Here is a 23,332-nt window from a genome sequence, read left to right as displayed (position 1 = left end):
GTGTGTTGGGGCTCCAACAAAAAAAAGAATCAAGTCATGGGCCTCTTTCAAGGCTCGATCCTGAAGGCCTCGAAAGTTTTTTTTTTTTTTTTAAAGAGGACACTCACTTAAGGAAATAGATCTGCCCGGATGAGGACTTCGTCATCTCCCATCTAGGTGGCAGCGTGGGTTGAGATACCAACGAAAATCAAGTCACGGGCTTCTTCGGGATCGAGCCCCTGATGGCCTCAAAACATTTTTCGGTTACACACATCTTTGAAGAGATAGGTCTGCCCGGATGAGATCAGGATAGCAGTGTGTGGGTTGAAATACCACCAAAAATGATGGAGTCTTTGGCCTCCGGGCTCGAACCTAAAGGCAGTGACGTCTTAACGCATGGGTCCACCCGGGCACGGCGCTTAGGGCCTCAAGAGATGAGGGGCCTCACAGAAATTAGAAGCGTCTGAAATTTTCGAAAATTTGTCAGGTAGGGCCTCAGAAAAATCACTTGGCCCGGGGCCCCATGATGCTCTTAAGGCGGCCCTGCCTAAAGGTCTTGGCCGAGTGAGTTAAGGCTCCAAACCAAAAAGAATCAAGTCATGAGCCTCTTTCAAGACTCGATCCTGAATTTTTAAAAAGAACATGGGGGTCTCTTTTAAGGCTTGAGCCTGTAGGCCTCAAAACAGTTTCAAAAACAGAAAACACACTTGGAAACAGGACCACCACAAGGGTGGGGCTGACAGGGCTTCAGCCTGGGAGAACGATTCTCATATATATATTTTTTGGTTTTACACAACATAAATTCAATATTTAAGGGCTTCGTGAAAGGTCTGGCCTGTGGGCCAGTTAGATCCCAGCCTATAAGGCCTGCCTGCTGCAGGATGTGGGAGAAAAATTAGGGACACTCACTCGAGGAAATAGATCTGCCCGGATGAGGTCTCGGTCATCTCTCTTTCAGGTGGCAGAGTGGGTTGAGGCACCTACAAAAATAATGAAGTCATGAACGCGTCTTCAGGCTCGAGGCCTAGGCCTGGAAACTGGGAAAAAACCAAAAATGACGTCTGATGAGCATCATAGGCCCCCGGGCCAAGTGGTTCTTCTGAGGCCCTACCTGGCAAATTCTCTAAAATTTCAACCTGATCTCTTCTCTCTTAACTTCCGGGCCATGGCCAGATGGGCCCATGACAGCACTGATTAAGTCATAGGCTTTCATCAGGGTCGAGCCCGAAGGCCCAAAAAAAAGAATAGGTCACAGACTTGAAAAACCATTTTTTTCCCCGGATCCAGGTGAAAGCATGGGTTATGGCATCAAAAAATGATGAAGTCACGGGCCTCTTCGGGCTCTACAGCCTGAAGGCCCCCAAAAAAAAAAAAAAAAAAAAAAAAAAAAAAAAAAAAAAAAGAGTACACACATTTGTGGAAATAGATCTGCCCGGATGAGGTCTCTGCCATCTCCAACTCAGGTGACAAAGTTGGTTGAGCCACCAACAAAAATAATTAAGTCACGGGCTCCTCAAGCTCGAGCCCCAAGAGCTGAAAAAAAGGGGGGGGGGAGAGAACAGCGATAGGCCACTATCAGGGTCGACCTTGAAGGGCCCCCCCCCCAAAAAAAAAAAGGGCACATACTTGAGGAGAAACGGATTTTTTGCGGATCCAGGTGGAAACGCGTTACGGCACCGAAAAGTAATTAAGTCGTGGGCCTCTTCGGGCTCGAGCCTAAAAGGCCTTAAGAACAATCAAAAATGAATACAGAGGACACTCACTTGAGGAAATATATCTGCCCGGACGAGGTCTTAGCCATCTCCCATCCAGGCGGCAGCGGCGTACTATCATCCACAATATCATAACTCTGTTGCCTCAGGTGCTGGTGCTGGCTCGTATTATTGTTATAGGCCTGTTGCAAAGTCGCTGGTGACGAGTGGGCCCTCGGGTGATTGATCTGTAATGAAACACCACCACCACCACTGCCTTGCTGTTGACCGCCGCCGCCACTGGCCGCTTGAGGTGACCCCGCACCACCACCACCATTGTAATTAGTATTATCGGAACTGGACTCCCGACTATGAGAAGCGGACCTGGAACCTTTCTCGGGTTGCTTGAAGAACGAAGGTGGCAGGTTCCTCAATCTCATCGGCACCGTCAGTGGCACCTGGTGGTCTTTCGGGTGGATGACGGCGTTGAAGAGCTCGTCCAGTTTTGTTTCGCTGTCGCTCCTGATGTGGAGAACTTGGCTGGTGGATCCTCCTTTCTGTTGTTGCTGCTGCTGATCGATGACGACGTCCCTTTGTTGGGACATCTTTGGACACAGAAATTATTCTTCAACAATGGGACACGGACGGGGGTGGACCAGCAACGCCACTCGGACACACGCACAACACTATCTCTACGCCACTGCCAGCGTCGTTTTTTTTTTCTCCTACCACCATCCACACACACACACACGACACAACACAATATAATCCTTAACAACAACAACAAACGCGACACGCCACTGCCATGGATAAAATAAAACTGAATAATGAAGTACAAAAAAAAAACAGACGACAAAATCCCGAAGAACAACTTTTTCCCTCTGTTGTGTGGAGAAGATGGTTGCCGGAAATACTTTCGACTTCCGTTTTCTCGCCAACTTCAGTCGCCAAATTTTTTTTTTTCTTTCCTTCGTCTCTTTCACGCGGCCGTGTCGTGTGCCATTTTCATTGTTATTATTATTCGATGATGATGATCTTAAAACAATTTTTTGTATTATTTTAGGTGAAATTGTTGTTGTTGTTGGCACGTTTTTTTTTTGTGTGCAAATATGTAATTCATCACGTTTTGGCCTCTTTTTTTCGAAATTTTTGGCACATTCCTATTTCTCCTAGCTGTTCTTGTAACAATAATCCGACCACGATTGTTGTTATTTTTTTGGGATTATTGTCCACTTCCTTGAATTTTTATTGGATCACCTGGTGATGTGGGAAATGGTGAGTCTGTTTTCCATGGTGGAATCATTGGAATCAGCGAAACTGGGACTAAGGGCTGTCCTAAGCAGAGCCGCAACTAAGGGGGGGGGGAGGGGAGGAGCAGGCGAGTCTCGTCCCCCCCCCCCCCCGGTGCTGGACCCGAGGGGGCGCAAATTTCATTCTGAAACCTCTTCTTCAACGTTACAGGGGGGGGGGGCGTCAAAATGCGCGCTTGCCCCGGGTGACCAAACATCTAGTTGCGGCCCTGGTCCTAAGAGTATTAATGGCCGGCCCATTCGGGCGAAATGATTCTTCTGAGCCCCATACCTGGGAAATTGTCGAAATTTTCAATCGGTTCTCATTGCGCAATCCCCCCCCCCCACCCCCCGCCTAATCTTGAGGCCCCTCGGCCGTGGCTGGGTGGACCCATGCGTTAGACGCCCCTGTTCCGCGGCTAGAGCCCTGCCAGCTCATGGACGGAGATACGGGGTGGGGGGCCCAGCGTCAAATGTGGAGTCGACTGATCTAATGTATATATGTATTGACATCATCATCTTGCCCCCCCCCCCAGACTTCCAAATCTATCTCCGCCTATGTGCCAGCTCCACCCTTGTGGAAGCTTCATTACTACTACTATTAACCCTAGCGTTTTGTCATGTTGAGACTATTGATAAAAGTTATGTAAATAAAATTAACTATTAAAAAGTATAAAATAATTATTAAATGTCGGGGAAATTGCAGCTAAATTTTGTGGAAAATGTAAAGAAATTTCAGTAAAAGACAATAATTATAAGGAAAAAATTGCTCAGAAATAAAGTTGGGAATTTCCAAAAGAAGAGAACTGCAAAATTTCTGGTTTATTTTTTATGAAACGCAATGTGTAAGAAAATATCAGAAAAAAAATATAAAATGTAATTTCAAATTTTTAAGAAATTTATTGAAAAAAAAGGGGGTATTAAAATATTTAATGAAGTCAAGAAATTTATTGAAAAAGTAAGAAAATTCACTGAAAAGGTCAAGAAATTTACTGCAATAGTAAAAAAAGTTAATGAAAAAAAAAAGTCAAGAAATTTAATGAAGAAACCAAGAATTTTATTGAAGTTAAGAAATTTAATGAAGTCAAGAAATTTATTGAAAACGTCAAAAAATGTAATGAAGTCAAGAAATTTAAGGGAAAAGTAGTCAAGAAATTTAAGGGAAAAGTAGTCAAGAAATTTAATGACAAGAAGAAATTTAATGAAAAGAAGAAATTTAATGAAAACGTCGAAAAATTTAATAAAAAGAAGAAATTTAATGAAAACGTCGAAAAATTTAATAAAAAGAAGAAATTTAATGAAAACGTCGAAAAATTTAATGAAAAGAAGAAATTTAATGAAAACATCGAAAAATTTAATGAAAAGAAGAAATTTAATGAAAAGAAAAAATTTAATGAAAACGTCGAAAAATGTAATGAAGTCGAGAAATTTAATGAAAACGTCGAAAAATGTAATGAAGTCGAGAAATTTAATGAAAAAGTAGTCAAGAAATTTAATGAAAAAGTAGTCAAGAAATTTAATGAAAAGAAGAAATTTAATGAAAAGAAGAAATTTAATGAAAACCGAAAAATTTAATGAAAAGAAGAAATTTAATGAAAAGAAGAAATTTAATGAAAAGAAGAAATTTAATGAAAACGTCGAAAAATGTAATGAAGTCAAGAAATTTAATAAAAAGAAGAAATTTAATGAAAAGAAGAAATTTAATGAAAAGAAGAAATTTAATGAAAACGTCGAAAAATGTAATGAAGTCAAGAAATTTAATGAGGAAACCAATAAATTTACTGAAAAAGTCGAGAAATGTAATGAAGAAAATTACGAGTCAATTTTGCAGGGAAAAACCCAGAAATCCCAGTAAAATTATCAATAATTTTCAAAAGAAATCACTCAGGAAAAAGAAAGGAAAATAAATATACAGGTTATGCTATAAATACGTAAATATACATATTTCAAAAATTCATAAAATCTGAAGGAATTTGGTATATTTGAATGCGATTCGCGAAAAGTTGTTCTCTCACGAAGAGTATTTTTCCCCTTATATTTTTATGAAATTTTAAGCTATTTACGAATTTATGAGACACCCTTTATGTATTGAAAATATTAAACTTCGGTATAAAAAATAAACCAGAAATTTTATAAAATGATATCGAGAAATTTGCAGAAGAAATTTTTCATGAATTTCAGAAAAACATAATTGGAAATTAAATAAGAGAAGATTCTAGAGTTACAGTAAAATAAAATTGCGCGTCTAATTGGAAAGATAACAATTAAATTTTGTTCAAAATATCCAGAAATTTCAGGAGAAAACTACCAATTTCTTCAGAATAAATTACTGTGAAAATCAGTAATTTCCAAGAAAATTCAGAAAAAAAAATTTACGTTGAAACCAGAAATTTTATAAAATGATGTCAAGAAATTTGCAGAAGAAATTTTTCATAAAATTTCAGAAAAAAAAAACCATAAAATTGGAAGTTAAAAAAAGAAAGAATCTAGAAATACGGGAAGAAAATTAACTAGCACGTCTGGTTGGAAAAATTACGGGTAAATTTTGTTAAATTTTTGGAGAAAAATTGTCTATAGCTTTCAGTAGAAATTACTGCGAAAAAACAATCAAGAATTTCCAGGAAAATGAAGAGGAAAAAGTAAAATCAGAAATTTTATAAAAGGATATACAGAAATTTCGCATAAATTTTAGAAAAACAATTATCTAGAGATATAGAACTAAAACTATCTAATTATCATAGTAATTATGGAAAATTTAAAAAAGTTTAAAAAAAAAATTGATGAATTTTGTAGAAAATAACCAGAAATTTCAGGGAGAAATCATCAATAATTTCCAGAAGAAATTACATTGAAAATCAGAAATTTCTAGGAAAATATAGAAAAAAAAACAAAAAACAACACACGTAAAACCGTAAAGTTTATAAAATGGTATCAAGAAATTTCAGAAGAAATATGAAATTTTTCATATAAATTTCAGAAAAAAATTAACTAGTACTTCAAGAAAATTTAAAGTTGAAAAAGAAAAATATATGAAGATAAATTTGGTGGAAAATATCCACAAATTTCAATATTTATTTAAAAAAATTGATAAATATCGAAAGAAATTACTCAGAAACTTAAAAAAAAATGGCAATTTCGAAATTAAAATTTGTTGCCAAAATTTTATTCATTTTTGAAATACGATTTCTCTTTTTAAGAGAAAATAAATTGGATAAAATTCGCGGAAAAAAAACAAACCACACAGAAGTTTTTCTTCGCCAAGAAAAATCATGTAAAAATGAAAACTTCCAGCCAACGACAAACTTTCCACGTAGCGATAACGCGCCAAACGAGGAACGACGATTTTATCTGTTCTTTTGTGCGCTCGTTGCACGTGACCTTCCACTCGTCTTACGAGTTTTGACGAGAGGGAGAAGAACGAAAAAACTCGTTTTTATATTTTTGTTCGACTCGTTTTCTTCGTTTATCAATAACATTATAAACCAGAAAAGAAAATTGACGTCATAGCTTTCATTTTTTTTTTCCTTTCTTTCATTTTGGTGATATCTCCTCTCAAATGTAAATCCATACCCGAAAAATAATCGCTCGAAGTTCACGCCAAAAAAAAAAGTGATCCGAACACTAGCACCATCTAGCGGTGGAAATGATCACTCGAACGCGTGGAAATCTGGATGAATTTCCGAAAAAGTTTTCACAGCCGGCGGGGGCTTATTAGGTCTTCAATCTTTAGGAGAGTGCGGACGGTTTGAAAACGTGCGCGGGCATGGCCCTCTACATCTTGGAGTAGGGGGCGGTTTTTACTCTAAGTGTGAATAGGGTGACCACAGGTCCCGCAGTGTCCCGTATTTTTTCTTTGTTCTTATTTTTTTGGTCAAAAGTTTTCTTGAATTTGTTATTTAATGAAAATTATTTGTATCAATGTTTTTGAACAGATTTATTGAATGCAATGTTATCATATTCGTATTTCTCTCGAGAAGTCCCATAGATCCGTGCCTGGTCCCTAGGCTGGGATCTTTGGCGGGCCCTTTTATAGTGAATTTTATAGCATGATGGAACAAAAAATGGTATTCCCTCACTGGAACCCTATTAGTCCCACACTTGTGGGGGGGGGGACATGGGCTGCTAAATTAATCTGGAACTGTAACGTGGGCCGCTTGACAGTGCCGTCTTAACGCATGGTCCCACCCGGGTACGGGCGCCTCAAGAAAAGAGGGGCTTCACAAAAATTAGAACCGGTTCAAATTTTCCAGAATTCGCCAGGTAGGGCCTCTGAAAAATCCCTTGGTCCGGGGGCCCATGATGTTCTTAAGACGGCCCTGCCGCTTGAGTGATCTGTAAGTGTGTCGTGGGCCGCTTTATTGATCGGAAAATGTGATGCGGTTCACAAGTGTTCTGTAGATGTGCTGCGGGTCACTTACGTGAACTGCAACAGCGTCGCGGTAGATTTGCTGCCGGCTGTAAATGTGCCACGGGCAACTTGAGTGATCTGTGAATGTGCTGCGGATCGTTTCTGTTACTTAAGTTATCTTGATGTAGAACTGCACCGTGGGTCACTGAAGTGATCTTTAAATGTGCCGCTTAGTTTATTTTCACAAAATTAGGGTTTGAGATCGCGGGCCACGTCATATTACTCCGAAGGCCACATTAGGGCCGCGGGTCATGAGTTGAGCCTGTATCCCTTACGGCAACGGTTACATACGTATATGCTTGAAATCTGCATAATCATAATTCTTGAATGTGCACTTTTTACAGGGCGTTTAACTGAAGAAATTATCAACAGCTCACGAGCACGAAATATGACAAACATTGAGCACTCTTGGTGCTTCAGGAAAGCACCAACATGGTGTGCTCGCGAGCAACAGGGTGAGCTGGCTGTGCAAGGTCGTAGAGACAGAGATGGGGGGTAGGGGAAACGTGGGTCCTGTCCCTTCCCTCCCGAAGTGTTTGAAAATTGCTGATTGTTATGGAATAACATTGTTAAATTCATTGTTCTTTAACTTTTGTCCCCCATCCGGAAATAGATTTCTGGCAACCATGGCCCCCACAAGGGGAAGGCTGACAGGGATCCAGTCCTGGGGCCCGGGACGATTTTCATCATTTTTTTGTTTTTTCACGCCATAAATTCACTATAAAGGGGGCCCATGAAAAGTCTGGTCTGGGGACCCGCCAAAAGTCCCATCCTAGTGCTCCAGGATGTGGGGGCCATGCTGGCAACGACTCTGCAAGGCCGCAACCAGGGGTGAATCCACAGAGGAGCGATCGCCCCTTCCAAGAGCAGAATAGTATGGGGAAAATTTGTGTCCCGTAAAATACGAAATAATCCAACGAACCTACAAAGTAATGTCCGCCCCCCATTGCGAAACATCACCAAGACACCCCTTCCCAAAAGGGTGGAGCTGACAGGGCTCTAGCCCTGGGTTGGAGGCGATTCTCATAACTTTTTTTTTTGCTTTTCCACGCCATAAATTCACTATAGAATGGCCCATGAAAACTCTGATCGGGGAGGGGGGGCCCTGCCCTAGATTTGCATCCATCTCCGGTCCATTTACTGCTGAAGATGTCTCACTCAGCTTCCTTCGCAACTGAATATGTTTGCCTCCGCTCCATTCGCAGCTGAACATGCCTGTGCCTTCACTCCATTCGAAGCTGAAGATGCCCGTCTCCACTCCATTGGAAGCTGTTAAAAGGGCTGCAAAATCATACGAACTGTAAATCCATCACTGCCTCCAGAGCAATAATCGCAAGGCAGCAGCACCATAGAAACAAAAATTTGTGCTGTCGCCCGGGGTCGGGGCCTCAACTAGGGGGGATGACATACGGAATTTGTTGCCCCAGCCGCAGGACCAGAAAAGGCGCCAAGTTTGCTCTTTGTTCGTACAAAATTAAATTTGAATTGGGGATGCCAAAATGTATACCGACCCCGGGCAACCGAGTAAATTTGCGTTCCCAGTTGCGGCCTTGTCCGGGACGTTGCAGAGTTCTATCCATTTCGGAGTCCTTACAACCTGAAATTTTGAACGAACAAAGAGTAAACTTGATGCCCTTCCTGTCACGAGACACACCCCCCCCCTCCCGCAGTTGCTGCCCTCGCAATATAGGACAAGATGAGTGTCTGAAATAATGGCCTAGGTTCTCAAACTGTCTGCCGCCAAGGCTCCACGGACAGGGCGGCCCGACAAATGTTTTTCGAAGAGATTCTTCGTTAAACTACTCTGAGGGAGTCGCCGGTAAGCGTTGATTAGGGCAAGGGCGCGGCGGGTGGGGAGGGAAAAAGTTTGAGAACCCGCGGCCAAGAGAGTTAGCAAGCATGTAAGTTACCAAAATAGTGCGCAAACGGGAGAGTAACTAAAAGAGGGACCAAGTCAGTGAGCGACCACAAGAGTGATTAGAGCGTGTGCAAACATGCGAATGACCAAAAGAGTGTTCTAGAGAGTGAGTGACCAAAAGAGTGTTCTAGAGAGTGAGTGACCAAAAGAGTGAGCTGGAGAGTGTTAGCATTCGGAATGATCAAAAGAGTACGCAAGCATGGCCACCCTAGTCTAATTTTTTTTCTTGACCACTCACTCCTCAAATCAGACGCCCTGGTATTAGGGGATCCCCAGAAAACCAGACAGGCGGTCTGGAATTCTTTGGGGGGTCTCATATTGCATAGCATAGAGAGAAAGTATGAAATCTAGTGCTTACGCTAAAGAATGTATCGTAGATATCTTTGAGAGTACATCCAGACTGCATACGTTGCTGTATTTCTATCATTGTGTTATACTTTTCAGGAGCACCCAGTGGGTAAACTGGTGATACGCTAGTTTCTTCCTTTGAGCAGTAAGTAACGTTTGGCCGCTTAGTCCCCCCCCCCCCCCACCCCGTGTGACCAAAAGTGTATTATTTAAATGCAGACGTATGGAGTTATCGCGATAAATACGAGGAATTAGTCAAGAAAAATTAGACTAGAACGGAAGAAGAGCGGCAAAATTATAAATCATCTTCTGGGCCATCTCCTTTGGAGCTTAGAAGGATTCCGATCCTCCATACCGTATTTACACGCCTCCAAGTCCCGTGGTGGTACTCGAAACACATGTACCAGTGGTGTTCCCAAAGTGTTTTTCGTCACGCTATACCTAAGTATCTGAGAATGCTGATGCCCCCACCCCCCTTTTAAGAGACATGCTGAGGATATAGGGCCCCCCATAAAACTTCCCCCATCACCAAGATGATCGAAAATTAAATAAAATTTGTCAAAAAAATTTCCTTTGAATGCTGAATGAATTATTTTTTTACACTCGCGTCCCGTTTTTACGGGACACGAGCATTTCCCCTTATACCCAAAAAAAAAAAAAATGTCGGCTGTCCTCATGCTTTTGTAATGTTCATCTTGTCACTGCCGTGAATTCCAAAACCATGTCCGGTATGGGCACTGGAACCCGACGGCTCGGGTTGCCCCTCAATGAACTTTTCAAGAGGGCTGAGCGTCCTCCCCTTTACACCGGGAATTAACGGATATACAATGCAACGCATGCCCTCTGTTGCGGACGTCCCAGAATCCCGTACGCATAAGACGAACAGAAATTATGGCCCCCCAAAGACGAAAATACAAACAGAGAAACGCATTGAACACAAAGAGCAATTATTATAATTTATCAAGATTACCTACCGTACTGAATATAGGTTTGGTAGCCTACGAGAGACCATTCACTCTCGATACCAGGGCGGCCACCCCTGCTCTTTAGTACGTATTTCAATTCACAAAGTGGCATCTTCACGGATAAGCCTAAACGGTGTTTCAGGGGTCCGAGCTAAACAGAGCACATGATTACAGGACAATTTGATTTTTTTTTCTCGTTTATTATAGATTTTCATTAATTCTGAAATAACTTTTTCATCAAATATGAATTTTCATCACAATTCCGATATTATTTTTTCATCAAATATATAATCCTGATAATTACTCCCATTAAAAATCCCATTGCCCCCCCTCCCCTCTTTGGGGCGTAGGCCCCACGTTGGAAACGAGGGACGCATCGAAACACGTGAGAAAATACAAATGCCAGTAAATACAAAACGACAGGAAAAGTGTCGACAAAATAATCCGAGAAAAAAGGATAATCCTTAAGTAGATACTTTTCTCTCTTATAATATTGTCGAATGCGGATCACGCCTTTTCTCTCTCTGTCGAACCATTTAGCATCTATAAAGAGCTTCCTGAATATGGATGGCTGAGGCATCATCTGAACAATGGTCGACAATTCATCCGGGCGCTTATCGCATGGCTGATGGACTGCCTCTAAACAAAACACAAAAAAAAAGCAATCTTCTTTCCCTTTCTTATTACATATACTTTAAGGAAAAGCTCCCTATTCAAAGATGGCAGTCCAACACGTCAAACGTAACAATGACTATATCCGTAATTTGTTATTCAAATCGACCAGAGAGAAAAAAAAAACCCTGCTGCAGGTTCAGATCCACAAGACAAAGGTCGTCGTCAAACAACAACCACCTATTGTTATTATAACGTAACCTACTTTCCATATCGGCTGCGTTGCCAATGGGAAGCATTGTCTTTCTATTGTTGTGTTCTTTTTGTAGGCCAACAGATGGCGCACTTTCGCTTCTCGGGGTCGTATGATTGGTTGATTGGGCGTTGTTGTTGTATTATGCGGTTTATTATTTCCATTATTATATCAATGAGAATGAGAGACAAGTGGTTCTTCTTTCGGGTTCTTTTGTCTGTCAATCAAGCGGGTTTTTTTTGGTTTTGTTTATTTTTTTGATTAATGCGCGTTGGGCATGGAAATGAATGTGCCGTGACGTCACTGCCACGTGATCTGATTTATTTTGTCCCTCCCCCGCTACGAAACACCAAGTTTACGAAAATTTTGCCTACGATATTTCGCGTCTGAAACGTTTCGTCCGGTACATTTCCCATCCAGAAATTTCGCCTATCCTAACAGCGTGCGTGACGAAGTCAGTGGGTGAGTGACTGTATTAGTGATGAAGTTAGTGATAGTGCGAGAGGCCAAATGAGTGACCGTATGAATGACCAAGTGAAGGGGGAGTGACCGCATAAAAGATAAAGGAGTCACTCATGCGGTCATTACAATCACTAATCTGATCACGACACTGTCACTAACTTAATCACGAAAATGATCACTCACTGGGTAACTCATACGGTCAGGCACTTGGTCGCTCATGCGGCCACTCACCCGATCACTTGGTGACTCACACAGAGACAGGATTAGTCTGTCCTAACATGCGCTTCTGTCCAAGATTAAAAGAGAAACATTAACAAAGGCTTATTGCAAAAAATATGCCAAAGAGACAATATTATTTTAAGAAGTTTCCATAAAGAAAAATAATTGTGTAAATTTTTTCCTATTGTGATCAAAATGATCACTAAGTAAAACAGATACAGTAAATTCAATAAATTCTGTTGTGTTATCATGTTTGTTTATACAGGGCTCCCATTCAAAAAATTAGGAAAACGCAGGACTAAAAGTAGGATGGGGGAGGGTAACCCCTAAGACAACATAATCATAGCATAATGAAAAAATCCCTAAAACAATTATTTTTTAATTTGCACCGTGCAAAATGTGTAAATTACAAGATCCGGTGTAAATAAGGCAAGGTGAACCAGATAGTTTTACTGCGCTGTCCATCCTTTTTTTTAAGGGATTTGTTGACATTTCAATACCAGTGTAATCGGTTTTGACAAATGCAGCACTTTCATTTCCAGCTCTTTGCTAAGCATTGTAAATATTGCTTATGCCTCTTCATGTCTTAAAAATACAGAAGACAACTGAATGCTATTGGGTAGCATCAGAACAAGCAAACCTAGAATAGGCATATGTATGCAACTGCTTTGTAATGCAAACTGTTGTTTCACCTATTTGCACCGTAATTTTGGATGATGAATGCTAGTTACTGTACAAGACCATGAAGTAATAAATACAAAATTATTTTTCCCATCCAGACAGAAGTTTTTAATGACTACTATACTTGTTGAACCCTCAAACTAAGCAAATGAAAAATTAATAAACCCCGAATGGTCCCACATACACCCCCCCCCCCAAATAACCTTAAAAACGATACAATTTCTGCTTTGTTAGAATCATTAATTGCAATATCCAACATTTGCAATATTTGGCAATATATCAATGATTCGCTGTTCAATTAAAATCAATTACACAAATTTTGTTGATAGGATGTGATAAAAAGTAGGAAATGTATGATAAAAACTAGAAAGTAAGACAAAACCGAGCAAGTAGGACAAAAGTAGGATATTTTACTAAAAAGTAGTGAAAATAGGTAAAGTGGGACGAGTGGGAGCCCCGCAAACTCCTTCAATTCTTCAGAGTAAGGTCCCATCAGAACCGATAGTTCTTTCAGATTCCTACACTCTCGGATGAATATCTTGAGGAGTCTCGGATCAACACGATCTGCCTGGATTAACAACCTTTTGAGTTTAGGAGACGGGTTACGGTCTAAAAAAATTGTGAGCATGCTGGTTATATCGCAATCATATGCAGAGAACTGGAGATGCACCAAGGTGCGTTTCCACTTATCTACGGCCTGTTTCACAGCCTCCAAATCCAATCGTTGAGCTGTAAGTTGAGAAATCGGACTTTATTGGATGGGATCACCAAGACACTGCTGAGAACCAGATTGTTGTTCTCTTCTAATTCTAAATGCGCCAAATTTGTTAAAAAATTTGCAAGTAATTTTCATGAGAATGTTTGTTCTATGTAATGAAATTTTTTGGAAATTAAAGAGTTCTTTAGTAAACTGTACACGCCCAGTCCAAGGAATCAACATCCACGTGCCCTAAACACTGTCAAATCTTTGAGCCCCGAGCAATCATTTCCGCTAGTGGTAACAAGCTTGCAGTTAAATAATTCCAGTTTCCGCAATCGGGGACACCAACTCACAATTTTATAAATCGGAAACTGTGCTTTGAAGCATTGAAACCTGGGATGCAGATTGGCCCATTCAAATACTACAAGTGACGAACATCTAGCAGCAATTTCTGCAATCAACTGTTCGCTGTTCTGTAGTTTGCACATGGTGAAATTGCTTCAGTCCATATTTGTTCAGGATTGGGCCAAGTTCTTCTACCGTTATTGGTCCGTTCTTACCACGGCCCGCTCTCTTCATATGCAAACGTTCTAGATTCGGGCAGTGTCTGCCATGACCATCATTGCGGGTGCATTGATAGTGTTATTGTGAATTTCAAGAGCATTGAGTTTACAGATGTTCAAGAGCACGTCTAGTAGATGGAGTGGATCAAGAAGAACTCACTCAGAAGAAACATTCCTAGATCTGAAGTTGTAGGTAATGTAACTTGGCACCTTGAGGCTCTGGGTGTGGTGAAGTAATCCTCTATTGCTGAGGGACACAGCATAGTCCCAATCTTGTACGTGGACACTCTTTCAGAGTGAAGACGCTGAAGAAAGGTTCCACCAGGCTTTGCATACTGGTATGGCATTCTTTGAGAATTTCATGTGTGTAGTGCGAGAAAATCTCCACCAGCAACTCTGGGGATAAATCTTCGATAGTCGAAGTCATGATGGAATCCTTAATCTTGATCACAGAATAACTCCAATAGACTTTATTTGGTTTTATGTCCTTTGGCACCAATCTAGGGCTTTGGGACGAGACAAAACACAGAGTTAGTATATTAGATTATTAGTATTTTAGAACGATAAAGAATTTGATGCATCAAAAAGACACAAATTTACATATAAATTGGTAGATGCTTACAATATCTACACTAACATTGGTTGATTTTTAGTATTGGTGCTAACCAGGGCTGGACAAATCACAAAAAACTAAGTGCCAAAACAATTTTTTAGGCGCCAAAAACATTTTCACCCGAAGGAAAAGGTCCAAAATGATGCTTCTTTAGACTTTTTCAGGACATAGTGACCCTCTTTGATGTTGGCAGATGCGGTGCTACAAATTCCAAACATTCGCGCCAAAATTGACAACGCTGATGCCGATACAGTGGTAGCCAGTTTTGGTAACCCCTTATCTCACAAATCACACATTTTGTTAATTCAATTATTTTTGGTGCATAATTTCTTTGTAGTTTTCTGCATATTTCAATTGATTATCGCACATTAGAAGGATTTCACGCGACAAATTGAATTTTTTGTGCAACTGCATGCAGGGACGCAACTAGATCCCTGGTCAGCTGGGGCAAGTAAGCATTTTGTAAGCACCTTCCTTTGTAATTTCGAAGAGTGAAATTGGCACTCCCTCTCTGGTATGGTGTCACGTCCACCAGACCTGCGTGCTCTCCCTAGTTGCGACCCTGACTGTAAGTGTTCTTTGTTGCCCATCTTGAATTGACCGCCGCAACTAGATTGGCTCCCAGCCTTAGTAGTGGCTAATTTTCCATAAGCGTGGTCACCGCCAACGTGGCAATGTTTTCGCGCCAAGCAATCTCTGCTACTAGGGCTGGGAATCAACTGAAATTCTTAACTGATTAATCAAAAAATTTCAATTGATTAATCAAATTTTAATCGAATACTTCCAAGTAGTGTGTGTGTGCACGTGTATAGGCGTATAGTATTTATTACTTTATAACAAACATATTAGGCAACTTTTTTAAATATTAATTGATGCTACAAAAATAACTTTTATTCATTTCTCTTTCACTCACCTATTCGCTAGATGTAAAAGAAAATATTAGAATAGATTAAGATATTAAGGGGGGGGGAGTTGATCCCTTCAACATAGTGAAACACTATTCTCTAATAGAACTATCATTAAAATAAGTATTTAACTATTGATTTATTTAAATTTTTTTACTCGTATTCTTGATTGTATGTGCTATCTTATGCTGGTATAAAATTGTAAATATCTTGGATGCTTAATTTTTCTTTAAAAAAAATTTCAAATAAATGCATTAAAAACAACGTGCGCGCAAGATGAAATATAGTCCTCCTACCACGAGATGAGATTTGGCTACGGCACGTCATGTCACGTCAAACGATTCTATTTTATCCTAGAAGGACATGCCAATCATGAAAGCTCAGTCACTGATGAACTTTTCTCGATGTGCAATCGTTTTACCAAAAAAAAAAAAAAAAATTGAATAAAATCACCCGATGTGACGTGACGCAGCGAAAATTCATCTTGTGGTCGGCGGACTATACCATTGCACTGATGTAATTTTAAAAAAATTGATTCAAAAATTAAGGGAAACTGTCCAGTTCATGAAATGAAGCAAAAGTTTGAAATTTCATTGACTCGATTTTATTTAAAACTTAAAAATTTTTAAATCTAAAATTCAATTTTAAATAAGATTGAGAATCAATGAAATTTCAAACTTTTGCTTCATTTCGTGAACTGAACAGTTTCCCTTAATTTTTGAATCAATTTTTATTCAATTACATTACTGCAATGGTATATGTCATCTTGCGCGCAAGCTTTCTTTTAATGCATTTATTAATGTTACAATTCAATGTTTTCAAGTGCTCATCAGAAATTTGTATTTTCCATGGTTTCAATCACACATATATTACGGTCTTTGTATATGTGGTGGTGATTACAATAGTAATATTTGCCCTATAATTAACCATTACAATTAACCTACTACAAAAAAAAAGTAATTTGACTAACATTCATGGTGTTTCAAAAATAATCACCCGATTTGAAATGTGTATATTATCAAAAATATTGAACACACAGACATTCAAGATTAATTTTATATTACATGGCTAATCATAAAAGTTTTTTTTACAAATCAAATTAAAGGTGCTCAATGTTTTAACCTTGGCGTGCACCGCATGTGTGTCTATACGTTAGTCGAATTCGTCCCGAACTTTTGTGAGCCTGTTTGCATCCACTGCGAGGGGATTTCTGTGGACTATGTGCGAAACTCTGTCGGATGCTCTCCACATTTTCGACGGCCAGGTCCCTGCATGTTACACAGACAACTCGTGTCTCGGAATTTATATTGCCGCCTAATGCTCTGAGTGGCAGAAAAAGTTCAACCCCAGGGTTGATGAAATTATTGTTGACGAAAAGCATGATAGACAGTAGTTACAGACTTACACTTCGCGAAGCTTGGTGTAACGTTACCGTTAGACCACCACAGAAATAGTCCTTGAATCTAATTTTAATATGTTTTATTTATGTGTGTCTTACCTCTATTTTAATTCCTGGGATCGATGCACGAGATCGTGTGCCGTTGATTGGCCATCTTTTTTACATTTTTGACTGTTGCCAAAAATCATGTTCTAATGTACAATACTAATTTTTTGTATGAAAATTAGTTTTATTTCAGTATGCCTTTCCGATTGGTTCTTAGTATAGAGCATGCTGGGAATGTTCCCTTCCTTCTTTATATATCAGCGGTGTGCTAGATGCGATCCTATTCCATTTTTTTCAAAACAACTATCTAGTCATTAAGGCATTTCGCAGAGTGGGGCGTACGCTCGATAACCTCTTTACAGTCAGTATGTGTTGAACGTCTCGCTGCGTTCCTTGGCACTGATCGAGTCACTTTGTCTCACTGCCTTATGGGTTTGACCGGTAGTTTTCTGGTACAGCCGTATCGATGCCTGTTGAAGTCCTTCATTTCCGATCTATAGCCACTCCTGTGTGGACTTGTTGAGAACTAGGTGACGAAGTTGGGATCGTATAGCTGACAGATCTCGAGGTCTGGAAATGGTGAGAGCCCACAAAGCAGAATATGTCGAAATCTGCGACGTACGCTGCAGAACAATCAATGCTACTGCAGAACAATTTGCAAGAACTTTAAGAAAAGTGAAGAAAACACTATTATGGGAATTTTTACTACAGAACATTTCCAGTCGGTCAGCCACTGCTTTGGGGGTGAGAGCGAACCATATTTTTGAACTTTTGTTGTTAAAAATAGAACTCTAATGATTAGAACTCTAATGAAGATTTGATAATCTCGCGGCTCTAATGAAGATTTGATAAGAGTTAAAACGAAATGTTGACTGTGTATGATCTAGCCTCAGAATAATCGAATAAATATTTTAACTGAAAATGTGTTGTGAATTCATTGCTATTTATCTGCGGTGCGAAATCTATACTGGGAAGATAAAAAAGGAACGGTCTTCATAGGTGCAAGATTCGTATATTAAAATGTTACAAGAAACTGCAAACAGAAAATTTAACCATGAACTTAGATATGTAATATATGTATTATACCTGATATGTAATATGTGATTAACATATCCAAAGAAATTATTGCTCATTTATAATACACATTAATTTTTCACACACACACACAAATCCTTGTATAAATACATTGAAGCCTATGTGAAGAAGTAAACCAATGTATGTAAACCGAATTTTCATTAAAAAAATAGTTACATGTTTGCACTAGTTTCTTTATATAAGTTTTTATACATGTACATCAGACTTTCATAACTGAAATATCAAGAGACAAAAATAACATCAGCTTATAACGAAAAGAAAATAACTTCATGGGCATAGGCGGAGATAGACTTGGAAGCCTGGGGGGGGGGGGGCACGGTCATTATTGCTGGGGGGCGTGCCCCCCCCACACATCTCCGCCCATGTTCATGGGATTCTTGAATTGAACATTGGTAGCGAACACCTTCGAGTGAAACAGAACAAAAAGCATAGTTTTTTCCTCCAAAAATAAGACCTAACCAGAAAATATAAGCCTTTTGTAGCTTGATTTTTCAAGATGCTCGTAATATAAGCCCGACCCTGAAAACTGGCCTGTTAAAATGGTCATTCTGTAGGCATTCTGTATGTCTGTTGCTATGCATGAAAGGTTGTCTTGTATAAAGTGATATTAATATACAATAATTTTCTTGACATTTGTATTTAATGAGATAATTCAAGTTATTTTGTAGTTTTAAGTTCTGGCTAAAAATGGCTAGACCACAATATTAAAGCTTGAAAGCAAGAAAATTAAACCAACAGAACTTTTGTACAACTTTTAAAGAAATGTGAGCGATACAGAATTTAAGTGTATGTGCATTGAAGAAAACAACAGTTCTGATTACTTAAGAATAGCTTCCTTTATCAATCAACTTTGGTTTAATATTTCTTTGGTTTTGAACTTATTTCTGAAAATTTATCTAATTTTTTTAAGGTTTTAATCTAAAGGTTTCAAAAATCTTCACAACCAAACTTTTAAAACCTCTCGTCATGACCTGCCTTTTTTTTTTGCAATTTCAAATTTTTCCTCATACAAACAGTCTAGGAGAGACAATTTAGAAGAGTTGATCCACTTTGCCCAAGAATAGTGAGAAGACACCAATGAATAAGGCAAATACACAAAAAATAATGAAAGAAATAATGCATTTCAACAACAATTGGTGCCGTCTTCAGAGGAAAAATTTAACCACTAGTCTCGCTGACTGAGTTTCCCACTTGGGTTGAATACCAAATCTTAACGCTCGGTTGCTCAGCAGAAGAAGTACGTCTGTTCACTTCACGCGTCATGGTCAGAATGAAGCTGCGAGCCTGCGTGAGATACTAATGCAGCGTCCTGATTGGAAATTTGTGGAATAGTGCTATCCAATTGGTCCATTTGAATTTTCTTGTAATTCCCGCTCGAAATGAATTTAAGCCATGGTGTTGCGATCAGGGGGTGTAGATTTATTATCGTTCACTAGTATATTTTTGAAGGCCCGAATATATGTGCCTTCGTAGAAATCTAGATCAACTGCGGACTTGACTTTGTGAAAAACTCTCCCTTCTTGAAATTTGAATTTATGACCTTCTTGCCAACAGTGAACGGCGATGGTCGATTTTTCACATTCCTGATTCTTAACTTCTTTCTTTAACTTCTTCTTAAAATTTATAATCTTTTGGTTCATTTTATCCAAACTACTGATTACCAATGGTTAAATTTAAGAAGCGAAATAGAGCTGTTTATTCAAAATATGTGTAATAAGGAAATCTGGGTTAGGTTTTGACCCCAAAGCAGAATGTGCCAAAATCTGTGACGTACGTCGCAGAACAATTAGCGATACTGCAGAACAATCTGGAAGTATTTTAGGAAAAAGTGCAAGAAAAAACTATTATGGGGATTTTTACCTGCAGAACATTTCTAGTCAGCCGAGGGTTTGTTGCAGAACAATGCAAAACATTCTGCTTTTGGGGGTTTTGACCTCGGAAACTTGCTCAGTATTAAAACAGTCAAAAACTTATTGTTGACGTCAAATAGATTCGTTTAACGTGATATATATATATATACATATATATTAAAATAACAAAAAAACTTACTTTTATGTAGCTTAAAGTGTTTTATATTTTGAATTATATAATTAATACTGCACATAGAATATTTATTTTGATATTTTAAATTTTCTTATCTGCCGAAAATTTTATTACATAATATAAAAATTCTCGCGCAATATCTCTCAACACACACCAATTCAACTCATTCTCACGTAAAATTTTCTTACCTTAGGTTGTATTAATCCTAAGTTTCAAAGAGTATTTTAAATCAATGCAAAGCTGGCAGGACATGATACTCAAAGCAGTGTTTTACACGTTTTAAAATACAACTTCAACTGGACAACCATTGCATTAAAAATGTTAGTGAATTTACCGTATCATAGTCAAACTTATTCGTAGTGCAAAAGTAAGAATGACTACGTTATAGGAGTTTTTTACGCACCGTATACAAGCCAGCATTCCGGAAGTGAATCTGATTGATCTTTGCTGCTTTAACACCATAAACCGACAATACAGGAAACCCAGAATACATCCAGTCTGGGGACGTTCCCCACTACAAATCTGTGTATTGGGTCCCAGCTACTGTCCCCCGGATTTTATTTATTGGTAAAATGAATGCAAATGAAATTTTTTTTTCTTCTGTGGCTTCTCTCACAGGAAGGAAGTGCGGAAGGAACTCCAGCTTAAAGGCTCCCCCTTCCCCCATAAAAAAGTTGAAAGGTTTCATTTTTGGGGGAAGGGGGGGGGGAGATTATGTAATAAATTATTTACTGAAAATTCAATGCTAACAATTCACCAACAGCAGTTCGGCCCAAGTCAGTGAGCGAGAAATGACCAAATTGTAGCACAACGATATAGTACTGTATCTGAACTATATCATTATATATCGAAATGTCAGAGGAATATCAGATGTCATAACTATGATATAGGATGATCTCATCCTATATGGTGCAAATTATTTCACTATTGATTAAATCATCAATTTTTGCAGTTGAATATGTATTTGATTTTATGTGAAGAATCTTTTGCTTTGAAGGACAACAATGTGGAACTAACTAACTATAGTTAGAGAGTGAGTGATCTATAGACATAGAGTGAGTGACCTAGTGAATGAGTGTCATGATGAGCAACCCAGTGGTAGGCTGAGGGATCTATTGAGCGAGCGACATAATGAGTGAGTAAGTGAATGGACGAAATGTGTGACTAGCTGAGAGACCTAGTCAGGGAGTAACAGTGGATGACCAAGAGTTAATGAGTATGAGAATGAGCAACCAGGTGATTGAGTGTATAAAAGAGTGAGCAGCCTAGTGAGTTGATGATAGAATGAACAACCTACCTACTGAGAGAGTGACATAGTGACTGACATTGAGCGAGTGGCCTGGTGAGCAAGTGATAGAATGAGCTACCAAATGGGCTACTGAGTGACAGAGCTAGTTCTAGTGACAGGCCGGTTCTACTCATTCATTCACTTGTTCATTCATTCATGTCGAATTGATGTCAGTGAATTAAATGCCTGTGAATTTTCTGAACACTGTGATGAATCTTACTTTCTTTGTGCTTCAACATTAAAAATTCGCCAAACCTGGAGCTTGCTACAAATCCAAGTACACACTCCAACAAAAATCTGCATATTGGCTCTCTCCGGTCGTTGGTTGAATAAAAACGGAAAAATTCACTGGCCCTTACGGGAAAGTGCGACAATTTTTCAGGCTGGGAAAGTTGACTCATTTCGGGGAAGGGCTTTCCTTGATGAATCTCAGTTTATTTTTTTGTTGCTTTAACATTGCGAAATTTGTCAGTAATAAGCTGGTGCTTCTCGCATGCCATTTTTCATAGCACTCTGACAAAGTGGGACCAAGTATAACATAATACACGCACATTAAATTATATATTCAACAAAATTAAATCATCTCTACAGCACAAAATAATTTAAATAAACACAACAATTGTATACATATTGTACACAAATTCATAAAATTATGAATAGATAGGATACTTACAGGATCCTATCCGGATTATCGAAGAATATCTCCTATAAAGTACCTTTGATTCCTTGAAATATCTTATGAATCCCTTGTTTTATAGGCGAACCAATTTCAAACAGCACGGCATACAGCATAAGTAATGATAATACCTTTATAACGGCCAGCACCGCTTCGCTGGTGCTTCTTCTCTTCCATGGCGGGATTCGGAACACAGCATTGTGAATCGATTGTAGTGATTTTTTACATTTTGTACTATACCGTGGTGGTGCTGCCATCTAGTTTCGAAAGTAGAGAAGACACATTCATTGATGGGATGAGCTCCGATCAGTCGTTCAGGGCAGTTCCTAACGAGCGAAGCTCACAAACCGAACTTGGAATTGTAATAAACAGTTCAGTTGATTTTTTAGAGCATAAGGAGACGTCCGAAACGAAGAACCGAGTAGAAGCAGTTTGATTTGCTGAACGATTATGCTGCCATCTAACTTCGAAAATTGAAGCAACTCTAGTGGTGACATGATTAATTTCTAGTCAGCCGTTCACTTTGGTGCCTTACAGACAAAGTCCGCGAACTGAACTGGAAATTGAAACTACAAGCTCAGCTAATTTTTTAGGACACGAGGAGACGTCCGAAACAAAGCACCGAGAAGAAGCAGACGACAGCTCAAGATGGATTTTTCCGTGTTCGATCCATATGCTGCCATCTAACATCGAAAATTAGGTTGACTCATGTGCTGATAGGATGAAGTTCCAGCCAGTCGTTCAGTTTGGTTCCTCATAAGCAAAGTCTGTAAACTGAACTGGAAATTGGAACCGCAAGTTCAACTAATTTTGTAGGACACGAGGAGACGTCCGAAACAAAGCACCGAGAAGAAGCAGACGACAGCTCAAGATGGATTTTTCCGTGCTCGATCCGTATACTAATTGTACTGCCATCTAACATCAGAAATAAAGATAACTCATGTGGTGATATGATAAATTTGCAGTCAGTCATTCAGTTTGGTTCCTCATAAGCAAAGTCTGTAAACTGAACTGGAAATTGGAACCGCAAGTTCAGCTAATTTTGTAGGACACAAGGAGACATCCGAAACAAAGCACCGAGAAGAAGCAGACGACAGCTCAAGAGGTTTTTTTTCCGTTTTCGATCCATATAGTAATTGTGCTGCCATCTAACATAAAAAATAGTAATGATTCTAATAGT

At 39.1% G+C, this 23,332-nt stretch overlaps 1 protein-coding gene and 1 long non-coding RNA gene across 2 annotated transcripts in view; both read right to left on the bottom strand.

Annotated features, from left to right (window-relative positions):
• The window catches only part of LOC149070777 (transcriptional coactivator YAP1-like), a 46,848-nt gene extending 44,354 nt beyond the window's left edge, over positions 1-2,494 (bottom strand). The window contains exon 1 of the mRNA XM_089248829.1: positions 1,743-2,494. Within this exon, the coding sequence (XP_089104955.1) occupies positions 1,743-2,275 (533 nt within the window). The 5' untranslated portion in view covers positions 2,276-2,494. The remainder of the gene's footprint in view (positions 1-1,742) is intronic.
• A 10,721-nt stretch (positions 2,495-13,215) lies between these two features.
• LOC149070776 (uncharacterized) lies at positions 13,216-22,275 on the bottom strand. The gene is made up of 2 exons (XR_016194971.1): positions 22,150-22,275; positions 13,216-14,594 (listed from the first exon to the last, which is right to left on the bottom strand). It is a non-coding gene; the product is annotated as an uncharacterized LOC149070776 (long non-coding RNA).
• Positions 22,276-23,332: the final 1,057 nt, after the last annotated feature.

This window comes from Pholcus phalangioides, unplaced genomic scaffold, assembly GCF_987345545.1.
Source record: "Pholcus phalangioides strain wild (caught in Gottingen) unplaced genomic scaffold, Ppha-v1.0 ptg000020l_1, whole genome shotgun sequence".
NCBI lineage: Eukaryota > Metazoa > Arthropoda > Arachnida > Araneae > Pholcidae > Pholcus > Pholcus phalangioides.
Note: the sequence above shows the minus strand (reverse complement) of the source record. Positions and strands in the feature narration are given on the sequence as shown.